This window comes from Oscarella lobularis, chromosome 7 (assembly GCF_947507565.1).
Source record: "Oscarella lobularis chromosome 7, ooOscLobu1.1, whole genome shotgun sequence".
Lineage (NCBI taxonomy): Eukaryota > Metazoa > Porifera > Homoscleromorpha > Homosclerophorida > Oscarellidae > Oscarella > Oscarella lobularis.
Window position 1 is genome coordinate 1,043,384 of NC_089181.1, and position 19,078 is coordinate 1,062,461.

Sequence of the window (19,078 nt, forward strand, 5' to 3'; positions counted from 1 at the left end):
TGTTTGAGCAATTCGCGTGCAAGTCGGAATATATAGATGTGATGAGTGTGTCGATGTCATTGGTCGTTTTCGCCAAGTCAGAGGGAATGGTGGTTTTGTGAGTATTTGCTTCATAGGGAACTTGTCCGTTGCCAACAGTGAGCAGCGTTTGCGCAAAATGAGCAGCGTTGGTGTCATTGTGGAGATGCACACGCATGTTCGTTGTTAGTTCGTGTGTTTCGACGTGTTGCCATACATTAGACCATTTTATGCAGGCACTAATCTCGTCAGGGCGACATCTGCCACGAACGACCGGAAGTGTTTGACAAAAGTCCCCGGAAAGAATCATAAGAATACCGCCGAAAAGTTCTTCACTCTTTCTGATGTCTTTTAGAGTACGGTTGACCGCTTCGAGAGCCCGCTTGTGCATCATTGTTGCTTCGTCCCAGAAAATAGCCGTGCACTGTCTCAGCAGTGTTGCTGTTGCCGATCCACGTTTAATGCTGCACATAGGCTCATCGGTTGCAAAAAGATTGAGTGGAATCTTGAAGGCCGAATGCGCTGTTCTTCCGTTGGAAAGAAGTTGAGCTGCTGTTCCGCTGGAGGCAACGGCAAGAGCGATTCGGCGTCTACTTCCTATGCGAGCAAGAGCGAGATTTGCTACATAGGTGTTTCCTGTACCGCCGGGTGCGTCAATGAACAGAAGTCCTCCTTCATTTGTGTCGATTAATTCGATGACACGACGGTAAATTTTTCTCTGGTCATCGGTCAGAGAGCCTTCTTTGTTACTCACAAACTGCCTCAGCTGTTCGACGTCGTAAGAAGTTTCGCTGAGAATCTCATTGGACAGATTGTGAGAAGCGTCTTTAAAAAATTGCGTCATTGTTATAAAAGTAACTGTGGGAGTGCGTTTACCTTCTCTTTGAACTGGAGGAAGACCAAAGTTAGCAAGATCCTTACCGCTCATTTGCAGAACAATGTCTTCCAAGCGAATGAGAGCTTCTGTGTACATAGCCTGTGTATACGTTAAGCCTGATTGTTCTGTGGACATGCGGCATCGATGAAGGACATCGTCGGTCATTGAGTCTTTGTGATTATTCCATATTTGGACAGGATCACTAAGTTGACAGTTGGTCAGCAGTATGGAGAAAAGGACACGAAGAGAGGAGGCGGAGGCATGTAGAGCAGCCTCTTCCATAGCTCGTATCCAGTGTGCATCGCCTTCAAGAAGGCCACGGCAGCGGCAGGCTTCTCGAAAAGTGTTCTTTACTTCCCCATCGACAGTCCGCAAGTGCTCGAAAGAGCAGTATCCTTTTACGTTGTGGAGAAGGAGGCGGACAAAGAAGCACTCATCTTGCTTTGGATGAACAGCGTAGATACGACCGATTGCTGAAGATTGTTTAAAACTCGTAGGTTGATCGTCGCCGTTATTGTCTGTTATTGTTACTGGCTTGCCTTTCTTCCTTGCATTCCACGTTTTCCTGTTACCAAGTGTGAAATACTCTGGTACCCGAGAGTAGAGTAACTGTTGCACGAATTGTTCATCAGGAGTAGGCTCTCGAGTTTCAGGAGTGGTGTACGACTTGCAGAGGTCGAAGTATGCTGTGAGAGTTGTGTTCGGAGGATTTTCCGCCACTCCGTGAGCATTTTGAGGGTTGAACAAAACCCTTTGTCCATTAGGCAGATGCACCTGGAGAGTAACGACTGCAGGAGAGCGGTCGTGTATGCTGAATCCAAGGAGTCTCCAGCAGGCTTCACTGCAACTGACGTATCGAGCAGCTTGGTAAACGTCTACTTCGTCGCGAGGATTTTTCCTTGTGAGAGCAAACGCTGCCATATCGGTGCCTTTGTTGATATATTTGATGACGTATTTAATGGCATTAATACTGGTACAAACTTCGACGTTGATGTGGCAGTCGAACATGTCGCATAGGTAAGGAGAGTAGGGGACTACCCAGGTATTGTCTATGCGAAATTCCTTTCCTTTCACCATTTTGGCTCCAGTGTGACCACCTTCCGCTGGGCTGCGTCGGCGATAAAGCGGGTATCCGTCATTTGTGCATGTTGTTTCCAAAGCATAATCCTTTGGGAAATTTTTGTTGCAACAGTTGTCGACCATGCAAGGAGAATTCTTGTTAATTTGTCCGCAGGGTCCGTGGATCATGTGTGACATAACAGTTTTGTGCAATCGTGGATTTGCAACTGGATCGGGTATTTCGGCCGATATCAGTGAATCAATTGAATTGGCGTAAATTTTGTCCTTTGCTGCAAGCCAAATGAGAATGTGAGCGTGTGGGAGACCTCTCTTTAGCCATTCAATAGAGCACACGTCAGCTGTGACGTCTCCAAAAATGCGGCGTTTGGTAATTTTGTCCATCAGTGATTTGCGTTTCAGGTTGAACACTCGAGCAACTATGTCTGGACGATTATTTGCAGTTTGACCTTCAAAAAGCTCGGCTTTGATTTCATGCCAAGACGGATTGCATGTCATTGTTATAAAGAGAGAAGGTCGTCCAAACTTCCGAACGTAAGACATGGCATCCTGCGTTCGCTGATGCATATAGCGAGGACCGCCCGTATAAGAACTGGGAAGAATGACTTTCTGTCCGATATTGGCAGGATCGGCATCATCTATACGCAATTTTTTATTGACAACGTAAAGAAAGATATCGGGCTCTCTAACCTCGTGAAAGTGCGTCGGTAAACTCCGCGTAAGAATCAGCGCGCAATTCTTTCTGCTTTGCTTTGATAAAGCGCAGGCGCTCGGCGTCAACTTTCACGTACATACAGTATCAACAAAAAACTGCTGCGTCAGGCGTCGGTAACGATGAAGGGTGTTAAAATCAGTTTCCGGACGAATCATTAGTCGAACGGCGTAGAATTTCATTGAAGACAGCTTTCTACCACCCACCATTCGGTGAGAAAAGCAATAGCCGTCCTCTCCTCTAGGGAAGATCATTGGATACTGGAGTGGGTCGTAGCTTCGGTGAGTTTCATCGACCCTCTCTAGTCTTCGGTCATTATAGCGAAGTACTATATCTCTCTTTCCGTGTTCTTCGCCAACCGTGAGAACTCCCACTTCGTTGCAAGAAGGAGCGTTAAATCGTCGTGCGTGTTCTCCAGACGGTCTCTTGTCGGCGTCGATTACAACTTTAAACTCTTCTGTGTTTTGGGATATTACGTCTTTTGCCATTTGCAAGCTTCTTGCGTATGAATTGGTGCTGTGAAGCATATCCTGAAGTTCGTCGGTAACGCGCGCAAGGGTCTGGTTAACCAGACTAGCCTCGCGTAGCCAGGCCAGGGATTAGCCTCGGAAACCCAGACCCCTCTCGCGCGCGCTAAAGAGGCGAGAGAGGGTCTGGGCAACTCCTTTACGAATGGCGGTTCCTTCGTCGCCAATAAACCAATCAGCTAGGTAACAAAGCGACACACCCATACTCCTTCTAAGAAACCTCGATCCCCCTAAACTCTGAAATGGAAACAAACTAATTGTCAGACGACGTCGCCGCTACATCATCGAAGCCGAAATAGCCATGAGACAATATCAGGGAGATAATTTTTATTCCAAGGATTCCTCTTATTCCCTCCGACACCACCATACCTTTCAAGCGCCTACAGTTTCCTCTCCGTTCTTCCTTTGCGATGACTATTAGGTGAATTCAAGCATGCCGTCAATGCTGCGATGTTATAGAACAAGCACCGACGCCGCTTTTGTTTGGAAGTTGCAGACTCCAACGATTTGTTTATCCGGTTCTCCGTTCTAAAACCATTTAATGGGCCTAAAACAGAGCTGCTAGCGTAAACTTTGTGGAATCCTCGGAGGCTAGAGCGCTGTAGGAATGTCAGTTTTAGGTATTTTATTGTTGCAAAAACAGGTGATGTTCAATTCCGAAAAGAACGAGTCGATTAAAATAGACTTTTGTTTTGGTAAAGCTGTCCTTGAAACTGTTTTTTCATTGCACGTGCATGCCGCAATCGCACGCCGTGTTCCTGCATTAAAAAGGCCTATTTACACGGACGAAGTTAGCGTAACGTAGCGCAATATAATATGACGTCACAAAGTTTGTAGCCTAACGTAAGGTTATTCATTCACAGTTACAGTGTTGCAATAACAATTTTGCTTACCAATGGTAAACGGTAGGGGTAAAAGAAAGAAACATAATTGCATTTTTTGGTCTCTAAACGAAGAGAAACCGGAAAGCTAAGGCGAAGAGCGACCGCCGTCTGGAATTAGGCATTCGTGAAGGACACATTTTTGCGACGACGGAACCGAAGCCAGCCATGCTCCTACCTCAGTGCTCCCAGCACTTCTGATCCCGGCTTTTGACAATTTGCTAGAGATCTCCAAAAGCAACAACAGACTATCAAATGCGCATGCCTTTGTCTGTACTTGTAATAATCGACGTCACAATATAAAATAGAAGTTGAAGAAATGCGCATGCTCTCGCGAAGCCCAATTAGTTATCAGGACTTCCGTTCAGATAACCCCCTCTCACATAATGGGTTTGGATAAGGTGTAGACAAAATGGATAAGCTTCAGGTTTTCAGCAATTGAAGCTTTGAAGACAGCTTCGATTTGAGGTCCTACGAATTTTTAGTTGGGGGGAGTGGGATAGTATTTCAGGAGAGCGCTTCGAAGCTTGTGATTCCGTCACCGGATACTATAAAAAGGCAACGACTCTTTTCGCGAGATTCTAAATGGCCGACCATGGCTACAGACGCGTAGCGAGAGTTCAAATCTATTCGAAATCTTTCCGGGTCTGTGGAATTGGCTCGCGTACTTCAGCTGCCGACGATTCAGCGGATCGCCAGACCTGTTCGTACCTTCGGACCTGCTCTATCTCACTATGCCTCGCTGCTTTTACTAATCGCTACCATTCACACGATCCCGTCGTCCCTGTTTCGGGGCTCCGAAGCCGTTTTCGGGAAAAAACGCTCGCGAACGAGCGTTTTTCGACGACGGTAAATTTTGTATTCGCTATTTGAGAGAAGAACTCTCGAAATACCACCGATGCGCCGTTCTTTTCGATGTTTCTAGGTGTCGCGATCCTCTTCGACCTCTTCTCCGGAGCGTCTTCAGTCCGTTCTCGATGACATCACGGGGAATCACGCGGCGTTTGTCTGCAGACGTCATATTGAAGAGATCGATTCCATTGAGAGGGTGATGACGTCTCACCATAGATAGAAAATAGAGGGATAGGCAACTTGCCCGTGTCACGTGATTTATCTGTACAATGAAGTCTAACGCACACCGTTAGACGCATTTGATATTCGTAACGGGCAGGAAATGTTGCGCGCGCGCGTCTGCCCGGCGGTATAGGCGCGCGATCCGGGTAGTTAGGGCATTGGGTCACTAGCCTGCGTGCGAGATAGGTTCGTTTTTTCGGGCTTTGTTTCACTTTATACTTCCGTCGATGAGAACTCGCAGTCAGTCGCGCGACGACCCCCTCGGGATCTCGTCGCCCGTGGGATTATTCGCCAGCCGGCGCTCGGAGCCGAGCCTCGCTTCGCGATCGGCGGTGCCGCCGAGTATACCTTCTGCCACCGTATCGTCGGCCGCCCCTCCGTTTCTTCGGCGGCGCCGATCGCCCAAACAGCCCCGGCAAACCCGTCGTCGCAGGCGTCAGGGTTGGCGCTTCCGGATGTTTGGATTCGGACGGAAGACGGACAGCGATTCGCGATTAGAGGGGGAAACTTTACCTGCAATTTTCGATGACTCTTTGAGGGCGGGTGCTGGGGATGGCACCAACTTCACAGATGACAGCGTCAACGTCGCGCTGCAAGCATTCGTCCAGTCGGTGGTATCGGAAGTCGTCCCGGATCGTGCAGGTGGGCTTTCCTCTAACCCTTTCCGGTTAGAGGCGCTCCCAAGCGCTGGGGAGGGCGTTTCGTGGAGATCGGACTTTGGCGTTGTCGGTCGGCCAAGGCGGGCACATTTGGCGCGCAACACCTACAGCGGATGTTGGCGGGAGGCGGGGCTTAGCCTGTTTTTTCTTTGCAGCGGGAGGCGGCAGCGGCGCGCTGGGCAGTCTGCCGTCTAGCATGAACGGCAACTGCGACGGTAAGCATGCGTAAAGAAATAATTCAGTCACTCGAAATGAAGGACTGCATTATTGTCAGCAAGTCACCTGATAGGCCCAACATATTTTATTCCGTTTCCCTCCTTCTGAAATATCACATGATCTGAAGGACGTGCTGGATTCGTCGAAGTTTTGATCGCAATTCTCCTAGAGAGATCGTGTATTGCCGTTCATTGAATCTGCACCGATCTTTCTTCTTACTTTCATGACACCAACTGGCTTGACGCGAAATTGCTTCCGACCGTAATGTTCTAAAAACTGTTTCGAATTTTCAGACAAGAACGATGTTGAACAGCTTTCTCCTGTAATTGTTGTTTCTTGACCATCGCTTGTAGATAAACAGCGCTTCTTTTGTGAAGACTCTGAATGAAAAAGTGTAAACACGAACATTGAATTGGTTATTATTGCTACTGAGCATTTCACTGCAACGTGAAGCTATTTTGCGTAGAGTAATAAAATGGCTGGCTCTTTCCTGAATGTTTTTTGTCTTTACACTTCTTGCATATATACAGCAAATCTTCCCATTTTGGTTCATCAGGATATTGATGAAATTCGGCGCAATCTCTAACATCTTGTAAAGATAATGGCTTTCATATGAAACAGTATTTACCAGTAGTGCCACAGGGAGCAACTGTCACACTCGACCATTCCTCTGGAGTTGACGCCTTGTAGTTAAAATATTTCCGTACATCGTGGATGCGATCAACTAGAGGAGGGGACAAGGTATGTAACTTTTTTGAATAATTTACTATACTTGTTCATATTTGCTCCCAAGCGGCATTTGTAAAAAACGTTTGCACTTCCAGCTTAGCAACGTCGACTTAGAGAGCATCCATTGGAGCCTTTCTTTTGCGCGGGAGAACTGGCTCTTGGCGTGTAATTTCTGTTGCGAACTGTTTACCAATTGATAAAATAAATTAAAGCCTTCTTCAGTCCTCATTCTCTGTAAAGTTTTTACTGATAACGTTGCCATTTCCTGACCTTCCGCCGCAGATAGTGAACGACTCTGAAGAGCTCGACTAAAGTTGTCAGTAATTTTTAATATTTTTTGGAAAGGTGTAGCCCAAAGAGGAAGTTGTACCGTTTCATTTGCGTTTGTACACCGATAATTCTTCCTTTCACATCTGCATCTAACCTCGTTTCGAGGCATTGACTCCATAAGTCTATTTAAAGCATCGTAATTTTCAGCAATACTCTCCAATGCATTGCCTCTCACTGTCCATCGCGTTGGACAAAACGATCTAATACCGACATTGGGACAGTCATCGTTTGAAGCGTTCTCTGCCCTAATCTTATCAAAAGCAGCGTTCCGCTTGGGAAAAAGCGGATCAAAAAGCTGTATCAAGGGCATCCCGGCAGTGCTTAGACTGCTTCATAGCATTTCCTACAGCAAGATTCAAGGCATGGCCATAACAGTGAGTCAAAATAGCTCTCCCTTCTTCTGCTTGAATCCTTGTTGCAACGCCTGTCTTGCTACCAATCATGTTGGCGGCACCATCATAACATTGCCCGCGGCAGTTAGAAATTGACAAATTCATTCTCAGTAGGACGTCTTTGATTGCCTTATATAAGCTTTCTGAATCGATTTTGTCAACCGCATACAGTCCAATAACATCCTCGTGATCGTCTAGCTGAGAATCTACCCATCTGATGCAAATTGAAAACTGTTCTTTGTTTGCCGTATCGGTGCATTCATCTGCCATTATAGTGTAATATCTACTTTTTTGAATGTCGCTGCAGATCTGGCGTGTGATGTTCAAAGTCATTAGTTGAAGAAACTCGTTTAGTATTTCACCGGAAACATACTTGGAAGCTTTCTTTTCCATCCAAGTTAAAACCTCAGGAATCATACGCTCGAACAAGCATTAGTTGAGAAAAGTTTCTGTCCAGACCACTACCGTTCCCTCTAAGAGCCAACCCTTGCCGAGCAAGGAACCGCAAATTTTGAACAATTCTTCGCAGCATGTCTCGGTTTAGCGACTTTTCTTTCTGTAGACGAGAGTTAAGCAACTCTCCTACGTCGCCAAATTGTCTAGGAAACTTTTCAATAGACGCTACCGCTTCACGATGACAAGCGCTGGCGGCGTGCTTTGTGAATGAAGAGGTAGCTTTCCAGAAAACAAAGCCTTTCGTGATGAAGGAAGGATCTCTCCGTGTACTTGAAAGAAGCTTTTTCTCATGATTTGCTTTAATGCACACGTAGCAGAAAGCAGCATCGAGCGCAACGTAGTAATGAAGCCAACAGAACTTCTCGCACCACTCGGATCGAAAGGAACGCTTCTCGCCTTTAGATCTAAAGCTCCTTTTTGGAAAATCGAAGCCTTTTGCGGGGTGGAACTTGTCAGGAAAAAGCGTGCTTCTTTCCTCGCCAGCCATGTTTGCCTAACGCGCGCAATTAACTTAGAGCGATACTTCGCTCAAAATTACTACACTGTACAAAATATTCAAATCTTTGGCGAAAAAGTTGGTCCGGCAGTTGCCGGGTCTGCCGAACCTGTCGCGACGCCCATGTGCGTGATTGTCGTTAAAAAGCTACATGCTAAAGCTGTTTGAAAAGATGACCCCGAAGAAGCCCAGAAACCTTGCTTGCTGAAGGCAAGCGCGCTTTTGCCCGTTTGTTGTCTTGCCAGCTCAATTTAATGATGTGAGAGGCGAACAGCAAGGGATCTGCGGCTCATCTGCCCTTTGAGCCTGCTATCTTGGAGCGGTTGAAACAAGAAATAGCAGAGAGAGCCCCTTCTCTCGTCTCGAATCTCACAAGGCTATAAAGAAAAAAAATGGCCTACCATTCCAGAAACACCCGTTTCAACTTACCAAGCTCGCGTTACTACATTTTTTGCTTCGGAAGAAACTGGACGTTGCGGATTTTTCCACAAGATGAAAATGATGTCCTCACATCGAACTAAACCATCAAAATAAGAACGTGCACCTATTTATTTAATTAATCAATTATGTACTTCACTATGAGAAACCGCATCTCGATTTAGCGAAACCTCAATGGCGCCTTGACCAAGATTAGTCACGGGGTCAATGCTGTTCTTGTTGACAAGATGAACAAGATATTCCTTGTAGTGTTTTCTTGATACAGAAAAGAAAGGTAGAGAAAATGTCTTGCCCGCTAAAAGCGCGCAACATCAAAATCTGCAGCTATGTGAACAAGCACTTCTTTCGAGGAAGAAGGTCAGTCAACTGACCTAACGGCTTACCCCCTTGAAGACAGCGTTTGTAAAAATAAAGAAAAATGCAACTGATGTCAGAAGCGAAACCTTCGGTGACCTTCAAGTCTACGTAATGACGAAACGGCAGACGTGTCATGCGACGAAATAAGGAGGACGCCTAGCGTTTATTTTCCTACGGAGAACTGTCTGAAAGTTATTAATTTGGATTAGTGTTGAGAATGGTTCGTATATTTTCTAACAGGTGTTCCTTCTTTTGTTGTTAAAGATGTGAACGTGCATTTAATTCGTGCTTAGTTCTTTGTGTTTTTCCTGCCCTCCTGAGCAAAAAAACAGAATGGGCTCCCTTGGTCTTCTTTGAGCTACTGTTATTTTCAAACGTAAGCATGACGTAATAGAACAAAAGTGGGCCAATCAGCGAATGACATTTGTGTCGAAAACGGCTTTTTGCTTTAATTAATTAAGGCTTCAAGACGTGTCATCTCAATCAAAAAAAGCACTTTATAACGCTTTCGTGTCAAAAAACGTTGAAAACAAATGCAACAAAAACGAAATTACAAGTTTCTAAGAGCGCGCCTTAATCGACTCGTCATCGTGATTGAGCGATTCAATTGCCAATCAGTTGATCAAGGCAAAGCATTCGAAAATCGCTCCTCGCTCCGACGGATGTTCGACGACGGGCGTCCGTCCGGCTTTTGTTTTTCCAGACAGAATCATGACGTCACGGTGACGCAATTATTCCAGGCAGCGCAAATAGAAAATCCTCTCATTGTCACGATTTAACTAAGAAGTGATAATGCAGTGTTAGAAATAAGTTTTCATTTTTTCACGGCCAAAATGTCCGTGCATTCTCTCAAACGCGAGATGGACCAGTTGCGGGAATGGATTATTCCTGTATATAAAATGTACTACTTTCAGATACGGCTTGGCGCTAAGAGCTGCTAGAGCTAATTGAAGACAATCTTTAAACAACAGCTAAGATGCAACCTTGAAAATTCTACTTTAGGCAAAACATTTTCATCAAAGCCACATGACAACCAACACCCCTCTCCGGTTCAACTTAAGTTCATCAAAAGCTTTAGAGAAAAATGCGTAAAAGTTCAAAACTTTACCTTTTTTATGATCCACAGATATTTGTCTTTGACTCCTGGCAAGTTTATAGATTTTTTGTGTCTTTTCTTTCTTAGGCGCCCAGCTGCCTTTGCTAAGTTCAGATCTTGAGAGCATTAAAAGGGCGCCGTCTTAAGCCTAAAACTGAGGATTGAAAGCTTCTTTTTATAACTTTGAGTTTTGGACAGATACCTGAGAAGATTTTATTGCTATTGCATCATAGATGTAAGAGAGAAGGGATGCGCAACTTCCTTGTCACGTGACCCTCGCAGCTGAAGCAAGGGTCATTATGGATTCCTCAGTGTCTCTATTTCGTCGCGCTGTCGATGCCGTTGTAAACGAGAAGACTTTGTCGGATAGTAACAGTAGGAGCTGCGTCATCGAACGTGAAGGAAGAGAACTCCTTGCCTCCTCCGACCCATCGCTTCGTCCACACGTCGAACGAATCGTCGCTTCGATCTCGGAATGCATCGACGCAAGGCCGAGCGAGCGATCGATCGCTGCTCGTCGAGAAAGTGCTCAATTTGAGTTCGCTCGGGCTCGTTTTGACGTTTGTTCGGTGGAGTGTTTCTACGAGTTATTGGATATTACGTTAGCCGACCCAATTCTCATTCAATCGGTTAATCAGAAGATTTTTGACAATTTTTTAGTGGAGAAATTGTCCCCTCTAAGGGTTCTCGAGGAAGCGGCTTCCCGGCAAGTGGACATGACCGAAACAGAATGCAACATCGTTCGATATGCCGCAGGAAGCATTCCTTTTAAATTACTTAAGAAACGAAATGAACCTGCGGTCATAGCTTGCCTCAATGATATGAGATCAAGAAAGGAAGATCATGCGTACAGAGTGGACAGCGCGGATTGACGAAGGAGGACTATTTCATATTAACGACACGACGTATGCCTTTTTCTACGCCTTGGAACTTAAAATAAGAAGCGCCCTTCCTCTGCACATCATCGAAGACGAGCTCAGCCGCCAAGATTTTAGAAAGGAAATTATTGAAGATTCCGACATCAGAGAAGCGTGGCATGATGTAGCTGTTGAAATCGACGACGAAGAAATGGCGTTGAAGCTTTTGGACGACGTCGCAACTTTGTGGATCACAATGAGAGGGTTTTCCATTACATCAGCCTAGCTGGACGAATACAAGAGAAAGAAGAAGAAGACGGTGCAGAAAACGAAGAGGCTTCGTAAGTCCTTGTCGCGACGTGGCGAAGACAAATCATGACGATCCTACTTTTCGAGAATTTAATGTTTAAATGTGCAAAGTACATTACGAGCTTACCTTTCTTTCGCGCTCTTCTGCGTTTTGCCATCGGAGCGTCGTTTCTTCCGGAAATAGCCTCCTTCGCCTCGAACTATTGCTTCTAGTTGGCAGCTGCGCATGGCTCCTCTAGAGAAAGGTAAAGAAGCTGCAAATTTACGCAATATTTAAGTGCGTTGTACGTGAACTCGTAACGAACTTGTGTTAGAAAGACATCGAGACACTGATGGATTATCCGACGTCCACCAAGCATTCCCTGTTGACCAAAAAATTTTCCAACGGATCCTGAGACTTGTGTTCACTCAGGAAAAAAAAACTGTCTTCCGTCCGATCAGAGAGCAGGTCCTGAGGAGTCGACTCATTTCCACAAAGGAAGTCACTTGTAAGGAAAGTCAGTTCTGTTAACAAAAGGATAGGCGCCTAACAAAGGATGGGCACTAAACAGAGAGTACAGATGCAGTTTTAACGTGCGTGACGGTAGATACCGGTATTCTAAGATGGCGTCTTATATTCACAATAGCAGAGATATAAAAAGTAGGAAAACAAATCTTGCCGTCACGTGACCCGTTGAGCTGAAGAAATGAGTGTTACGGATGTGTCCCGTATGTGATCCTTCTCTACAAACGCTTCTCGCAAACTTTAGGACCCTCCTTGCAAAGTCTTGTGGTTCAGAAGATAGAGAAGCTCAAGATGTAGCTAGCAAACTAGTTTTTACTTCCCGAGGGAAATCTCCGACAGTCAATGCCAAGCATATTGCTTAAACAAAGAGCAAGAAGGCGTTCGTTGTTCGATTCATGCTTCAGATCCGAACTTACGCTCAAATAGAATGCAAAATTTCTGACGCTCCACGCCCAAGTTATGCACCAGATAACGAGACATATTCCGCAGCTTTTCCAGTGGGATACGTGTTATTCTGATCATCTTGTTTTCGTAGAGCAGAAATAAGAAATGGGATGAAAATTTTGTGTGAATTTTTCGAGCGCTTAAGACTTGGGCAATCTCGATTATTTTTTGTTTCCGGACCCTCCTACTTCGACTAAACTTAATTTTTTAACTTTTTAATTACCATTCAAAACGCAGATGCTCTTAACACAATTTATGCAATGGGCCTTTTGAAATAGCTTTTTCTAAAAACAATACGGCGCTTTTTCCGAAAATAAAATAAACTTCGCTTATCGTTTGGTTCGTTTCAGGACCATTTCAGCCCTATTCAAGTTCTAGGTTTATCCTACGTTATACCTAAGGTCGTCTTTACAATTGATCAAAGTTGTCAGAGTATAAAGCTTTATTTAGCCATTTGCAACTAAATTTAACGTGCCGAATGGCGTAGATCTGAATGAACGCGGGGTACGCCGGACCAGTGTACAAACGCAATAGAGACTCAAAGTTCTGTTTTGAGAGACTAGGAAAACGAAAAAAGATGTTTACCGCAAGAGTACAACGACTTTAACTGAGAAGTTCCTAAAAAGGGCCCCGTTTCTAGAAAACTGTAGGAGGTGGGGTTTCTTTGTTTTATGGCATACTTTTGCACAAACATGCCATAAAAAAAGAAAAAGCACTGTTGTAGAATTCCGGGTTTATTCTGGGACGCACTGTACAGTCCAAAATGCTTTGTCTCCACTCCGATGTCTTCTAATAGGAGTGCACTCTGTCGATCTACATTGGATCATCTGGGAAGCTGTCCGTCAGCTCGAAATATTTGGTTCCTGCGTTATTGCCATAACATCAGATAGTGCCGCAGTTAATCGTAGTTTGTTTCGACAGCACTGGACGCCCGATAACGACGCAATTGTACACAAAGTCCCAAACAGTTACAGTCACCCGCAGCGGCCACTATTTGTCTTCTCCGACTCTCCACATAAAATCAAAACAACCCGGAATTGTCTTTCTCACTCTTTCGCAAATAGCTCTCGCAGATCTATGATGGTGAGATTCCAATTTGTGTTGCATTTTCGTACAATTATTTATAGAAAAACGGGAAAAGAATAAGTTGGCAGCACATCAACAATTTATATGATAAATGCCAAATTGCTGCCGATAGGACTGGCCTTTCTCTTTTGCCAAAGTTTAAATTGGAGCACTTTCAACTACAGTAGACCCTCACCAATCCGAACCCCGTTAATCCGAACCCTCGCTAATCCGAACGAAGAAAAAGTCTCACATACGGTTATTTCCGCTTCAAAAGCGTCTCTTCTTCCAAAAGAGCCCACAAGACTCTAACTTTTGATGAAAAGCTCTCCATTCTGGAGCAATTAGGTACCACTTCCTACACCGCTCTCTCTTTGTTCCTTAGAGCAAACTCGCGTAACTGATTATTTCACTAATAATACAGACTAATGATTTGATTTCGCTAATCCGAACGTTTTCACTAACCCGAACACCTAAGCTTGGGTTGGGAACATCACTGTTCGGATTAGCGAGGGTCTACTATACTGTCTTTTTCACGCATGAGGGTAGACCTGGCTGCTCAGGTAAATGTCAACACCCTTACTCGTACTCTTTATGACGTGTAATGTAGGTTCTAAGCGGAAGTGTCGCTAACGTCCTGGAATATTTGAAAAACTGACGGATCCGAAGAAACGGCAAAGTTTATTCGCATATTCGATAAGATATTGGATTGCATGAATGCGCGATCACTAAAGGCAGACAAGCCTGATAGACGAGGCTACACCAGTCCTAATGACGAACGTCTGACGGTATGTACATATTGTCTTGTAATATGTATAAAAAAGATATATTTTTTCTTTGCAGTTCTTGAAGACTGACTTCCTCGGATATTTGCGTGAATGGCAGGCTGAAATTGAGTCAGTTCCTAAGCTGTCTAAAAGCGAGGCGGCAGCTGAGGAGGGAGACACCGGAGGAGTTGCACATCTGTGGCAAGCGCTTTTAGATACTTGCAGTAATAAATATTTATGCGTTGCATTATTTAGTTTGCTCCTTCGTGGATTGAGTGAAGTATTTCTTTACCGCAGACGGGTCGAATCAGTGCTTCATCTTAAGTGGCAACCTGGACCAGGATCCCATTGAAAATTAAGTTGGACAGCAGAGAGCAAGAGGAGGAAAATCAGAGAATCCTTCTTTCCAGCAGGTCCTGAAAAATTCTATGTCATTAAGGCAACAGTGATCATCTGCTCTTATACCTGTAAGATTAAATTCAAGCCGAAAATGGCTTCAATACCCTGAGGAAAAGATTCATGATACGCCTCTTCCAAAGCGTCAAAATAGGCGTTCCTGACGTTCAAAACGGAGGTAGGAAGGAAAATCCCAGGTACACTATTGATCACCTTTATTAACAGACTTTTTAAAAGCTTAAGTCTTTGCGACTCGAACACCTTTTTCTCGCTTGTATTGTTCTAACCAACAGGCGGCAAGAGAAAATCCGCGAATAGTAACATAAAGAGAAACAATGTCTATCAGCAGCTCATCTCGTACGCTGCAATCTGCTTCATTTGTCAGTTCTCTCCAGTAACCCTTCATGCCCTCCTCTCCTAAAATTTCCTTTTTCACAGAATCAACAATTCCTTCTTTCCTAAGAAGCATTGCTGGTAGATGGTCGCGAAGAGGTTTCTCAATAGCCTTGAACAGTTCAAATGCGGCATCGCTAACCTCAAATAAGTCACCTCTATTGACGCGACGAAGCCATGCAATGAGATCTGTTCCCTTTTTGAAGTATACGGCTGCTGCTAGTTGGCCGCTTGCCTAAAAATACGCCCATGCATGCATATGCGTGCATGTCCTCGCTAAGTGGCTAAATCATCATAACGTTTTGATCTAATTTGTGGTTGATCTCATTTGCACGCCCAACAGTCCTCATTGGCCAGCCAGGAACTAGTTCCCCGGATTATTTCAAATCCAAACCGAACTAGTTCGTCTGTGCTGCCGCAATCATGATGGATAAAGCGCCTCGTTTTAAGGAAAACGGTTAACCTACGATTTTAAACTGGCAAGATAAAGCATCGCGACTTTCTTGCAGCTCCGGAGGACGGGGTGGAAAACCGTGCAAAAGATTCCGCGATTCGAAAAGTCGGGTCCCGTTTTCAGGTTTTTCACGGTTTACCTTACGATTTCCTTGTGATCGCAACGCCTCATCTGCGCAGATACGACTCGGAGCAACAAGATAGTCATGCCGAATAGTAAGAACAGGACACGTTTTCGCAACCGCTCGCGCATAGACTCGTCTCTTTACTTAGAAACGAATTCCGTTGTGAAAACCAAGGTCACACCCTTCATCGTGCCAAACTACATAGTTTAGAGAGAAAACGGTCGTTTTAGGAGGCCGTCAAAAAAGGAACTTCACAATCAGAGATGGAAAAAATGGAAGAGCTCGAAGAAGTGAAAAAGGTTTGTCTGTTGAAATGGTGTTCTGTGTCGACTCTGTACAGAATGCTTCTCTTAGAGTCTCAACAGTTAGAGTGCACCAAGTTCACTACAGTGGCGTAGGAACGGGGGGGGGGGGGGGGCTGGGGGGCTGCAGCCCCCTGAAATTTTTAATCGAACTTTATTTAAGCCTTTGATTTACTGGTTAGAGAGTACCTAACACTACCCGTCGCTAGAGCCAGAACTGAAAATCTTTTATTTCTCTTTCCTTTGTCGAATAAAGACGTTTTTCGGAAATACTATGACTCCTGAACGTCTCAATAACCTATTCTATCAGTGCATTTAACCTGAGAGAACAAACTAAATACTCCTGCAAAATTCGCCCCAGCAATTATAGTTGGAGATCCAACTATTCCAGAAAGTTCAGAGTTTAGATTTTGTATCCTTCGCGAAATATTTGGATATCCGGTGTGGTCTCGAAAAAATTTTGCGCGCGCAGCTCCCCCTCTCTGAAATATCTTCCTACGCCACTGCACTATATATGATGGCAAGTGCATTGCAGCTGTAAGATTGAGCTTGCTCTCTTCGCTGGCTGGTGTTCTGAACTTGTGCGCTTGGTCTAGAGTCAGATTCGATCCCGGAGCTGCGAGCGTTCCCTATTGGTCGTACGTTGTCCTCGAGCAACGACGCGTCAGTGATTACAGGCACTCTGTGTTGCATTGTGTGTAAGACCTGTAGGGGCTTGCGTGGCCGGAATGCCGCCAGGTGCGCTTGGTGGAGCATCACCCCTAGCTGCGGCTAGGCTCCGCTAATGGACGCGTCGGCTCATGCGCTCTTGGTGATCGAGCAGAGTGTGCAAGCTTTGGGACAAGCAAGCAGTATACGCCTTTTCTTTTTGGATCGCTAAGCATCCAGACCTCTACGTGGCGCGACTTCGCGTACGTTTCGCGCATAGGAAATTTTATTACAGCCGAAAGCGCTAAATGGTGGAAGAACGCCAATGAACGTTGATTCATCATCGGAATGCAAAGTAATTTTCGCGAAAATTTTAACGCCAAAATCAGTTACCGTAAGATACGGTAAAGTTAGAGCACGTGCAAAATTGGCGCGACTTTTCTCAGCGAACCAGCGACTCGTTGCCCTCGTTGTCGCGGTGAATGGAAGAGCGAGCAGTGTGTACTGTACGTGCAGCCAATTTCTTTTTGACTGGATGTCAAAACACATATAAAAAGGTAAAACAATAATCAAAACACAGTATAAAAAGGTAAACGCAATAATCAAATAAATTCGCCGTCTACATGTTAATAAAGGCGTGCAACGTATTCACTAAATCATGCTAAGGAAACAACTCCGCTTGTAACTGCAATGCTTTGGTATTCTCTTTTTAGGTCAGGGGCAATGCTCGTGTAGTACATGTCATTTGGTGTTTTCAGCTCCGTATGATATAATCTGCAAAAAGCTCAAAATATGAATCTATTTCGCATCGTGTGCACGTTTCGTGAAGTATTTTCCTTTTTTCTCATTTGCCTTTCTCGCTGCAACGAACGCATAGCAGTCGACTATGCGTTGCAACTGGAAGATGAGGTAACGTTGCGTCGAGTCTCAAGTCCTTTCGTTGCCGTTTTCTTCCTCGACGTTTCCTCCCTGAATACCCTCCAATAAGATCGACCGCAAGCTCGAGACGAAAAGCGCGGAAATCTCGCTTGACGTGTCCTATTTCCGCGTGCCTGTCATCTACATGACCTTCGACAATGTAGGCGTTCAAATTTTGCAGCTTCCAAAAGCAACAAAGCCTATTATATAAGCTTATTCTACTTGTACGCCCGACATTGTACTGATCTGTTATTTGGTCCCCTCTATCAACCCCTCTCACGTTTGTAATTTAGGGTTCAAGTAGAGCGCTCGACCTGTACTCCTTGTCTACAGTCTCTTCGCGATGTTGTCGGAACAGTCCCATCTGCCGATCTTCGCAAATGTGCCGTCGATAAAAAGTGAACGTTTTGTCGATCGAACCAAAAGCAGGTCATAAGAAAATTTTTACAGAGGTACTTGTAGTATTCTCTTCTAACGTCTTCTTTCTTCGGAAGACCACTTTTGTAGTTTCAAAATTGGTCATGAAAAGCATGATGCAAGGTAAGACATTTCTGGCTTTCAGTACATCACTCATGTTCTTTACACAGTTTTTTATTAGCTAAACTAAAATAAGCCAGAAGGACTGCTACCTGGCTAAACACATTTTGGGCTACCATGCGCCGGGACCTCCTCGATTTTTATTTAGACAAATACTAAACACAAAACAAGAGAACAGGAATAGAATGAACATAGGACACAATTACTCCCAGCTGAAGCACCGAACTGGAGCTCCAGCTGGGGAGGGCACGGAGGAAACAGAAATAGATGGGAAAACAGACTTAACTTTACGTAAAATGATACGAGAATTCTCATGTTGAAGAGAGACAGACAGACATTAACGCCAAAAATCCATGAATGCATTTTTGTGGTCGAGAAAATCCAAAGAAGGGCGTAGGGAAAATTGGGAGAAGAGACGCTTTCCGATGGGACTCCATCGGCCAAACACCTCGAAAACAAGCGGCTCGAAGAGGTATCCGAGTCGCGTTGCGTCGTCGAGGTACTTGGCCAACTTATCCTCTTCTCTTTTAGCCGCCGCGGCACCGTCTGAACAAGCACCTCGCGCGAGAACCGATCCAGATTGCGGGTGAATGACGCTGACATCCAAAAGCAGCTTTCTGCCGTCTTTGAAGTTAAAAACTCCAATGTCTGGACGCTTGTTGTCGTCGTCGAATTGATGCTCGCGTTCCAGATCGCAAAGGTAGTTGACCGAGTGCAGAAGGTTGATCCAGGTGTGTTGGATGGCGTTATGACGACGGACTGCACCCGAGCCGCGGGCGCACGTTAGGGTGTGATAGCCATCATTGTCGATTGCTGCCCCACAATCGCAGTGGTCAATGTCACGCAGGAAAGGAATTTCCGCCCCAAGTCGAAGCAATGCCGCAATCCGAAATTCGGCAGGCGAGACGGACAAAGCATTCGACGAGGGGAGGGCATCCAACCATGCAGCGGACTCTAAACCACTGGCGCTGCGGAGGCGGGCTTGCGAACGTTGGTCGCTGCGAGATATCAAGCGTTCAGCTGC

General features: G+C 45.2%; 2 protein-coding genes across 2 annotated transcripts; both read right to left on the reverse strand.

The window, feature by feature from the left end:
- Nucleotides 1-447: 447 nt before the first annotated feature.
- On the reverse strand, nucleotides 448-2,765 carry LOC136189041 (uncharacterized). The gene is made up of 4 exons (XM_065976879.1): nucleotides 2,663-2,765; nucleotides 895-2,610; nucleotides 773-843; nucleotides 448-615 (listed from the first exon to the last, which is right to left on the reverse strand). The coding sequence occupies exons 1-4, from the start codon at nucleotides 2,763-2,765 to the stop codon at nucleotides 448-450; spliced, it is 2,058 nt and encodes a 685-aa protein (XP_065832951.1).
- A 4,622-nt stretch (nucleotides 2,766-7,387) lies between these two features.
- On the reverse strand, nucleotides 7,388-7,909 carry LOC136189042 (zinc finger MYM-type protein 1-like). Its single transcript, XM_065976880.1, has one exon. It carries the CDS (start codon nucleotides 7,907-7,909, stop codon nucleotides 7,388-7,390), a length of 522 nt encoding a protein of 173 aa, XP_065832952.1.
- Nucleotides 7,910-19,078: the final 11,169 nt, after the last annotated feature.

Excerpts from the sequence above, each read along its gene's own strand:
- LOC136189041 (XM_065976879.1), bottom strand. The coding sequence starts at position 2,765 with ATGTACGTGAAAGTTGACGCCGAGCGCCTGCGCTTTATCAAAGCAAAG. Across the intron at positions 2,611-2,662 it reads TACCGACGCACTTTCACGAG|ATGATGCCGATCCTGCCAAT; the intron begins GTTAGAGAGCCC and ends AATTGCGTATAG. Across the intron at positions 616-772 it reads TCGAACAGCTGAGGCAGTTT|GAAGTAGACGCCGAATCGCT; the intron begins GTGAGTAACAAA and ends TTGCTCGCATAG.
- LOC136189042 (XM_065976880.1), bottom strand. The coding sequence starts at position 7,909 with ATGATTCCTGAGGTTTTAACTTGGATGGAAAAGAAAGCTTCCAAGTAT.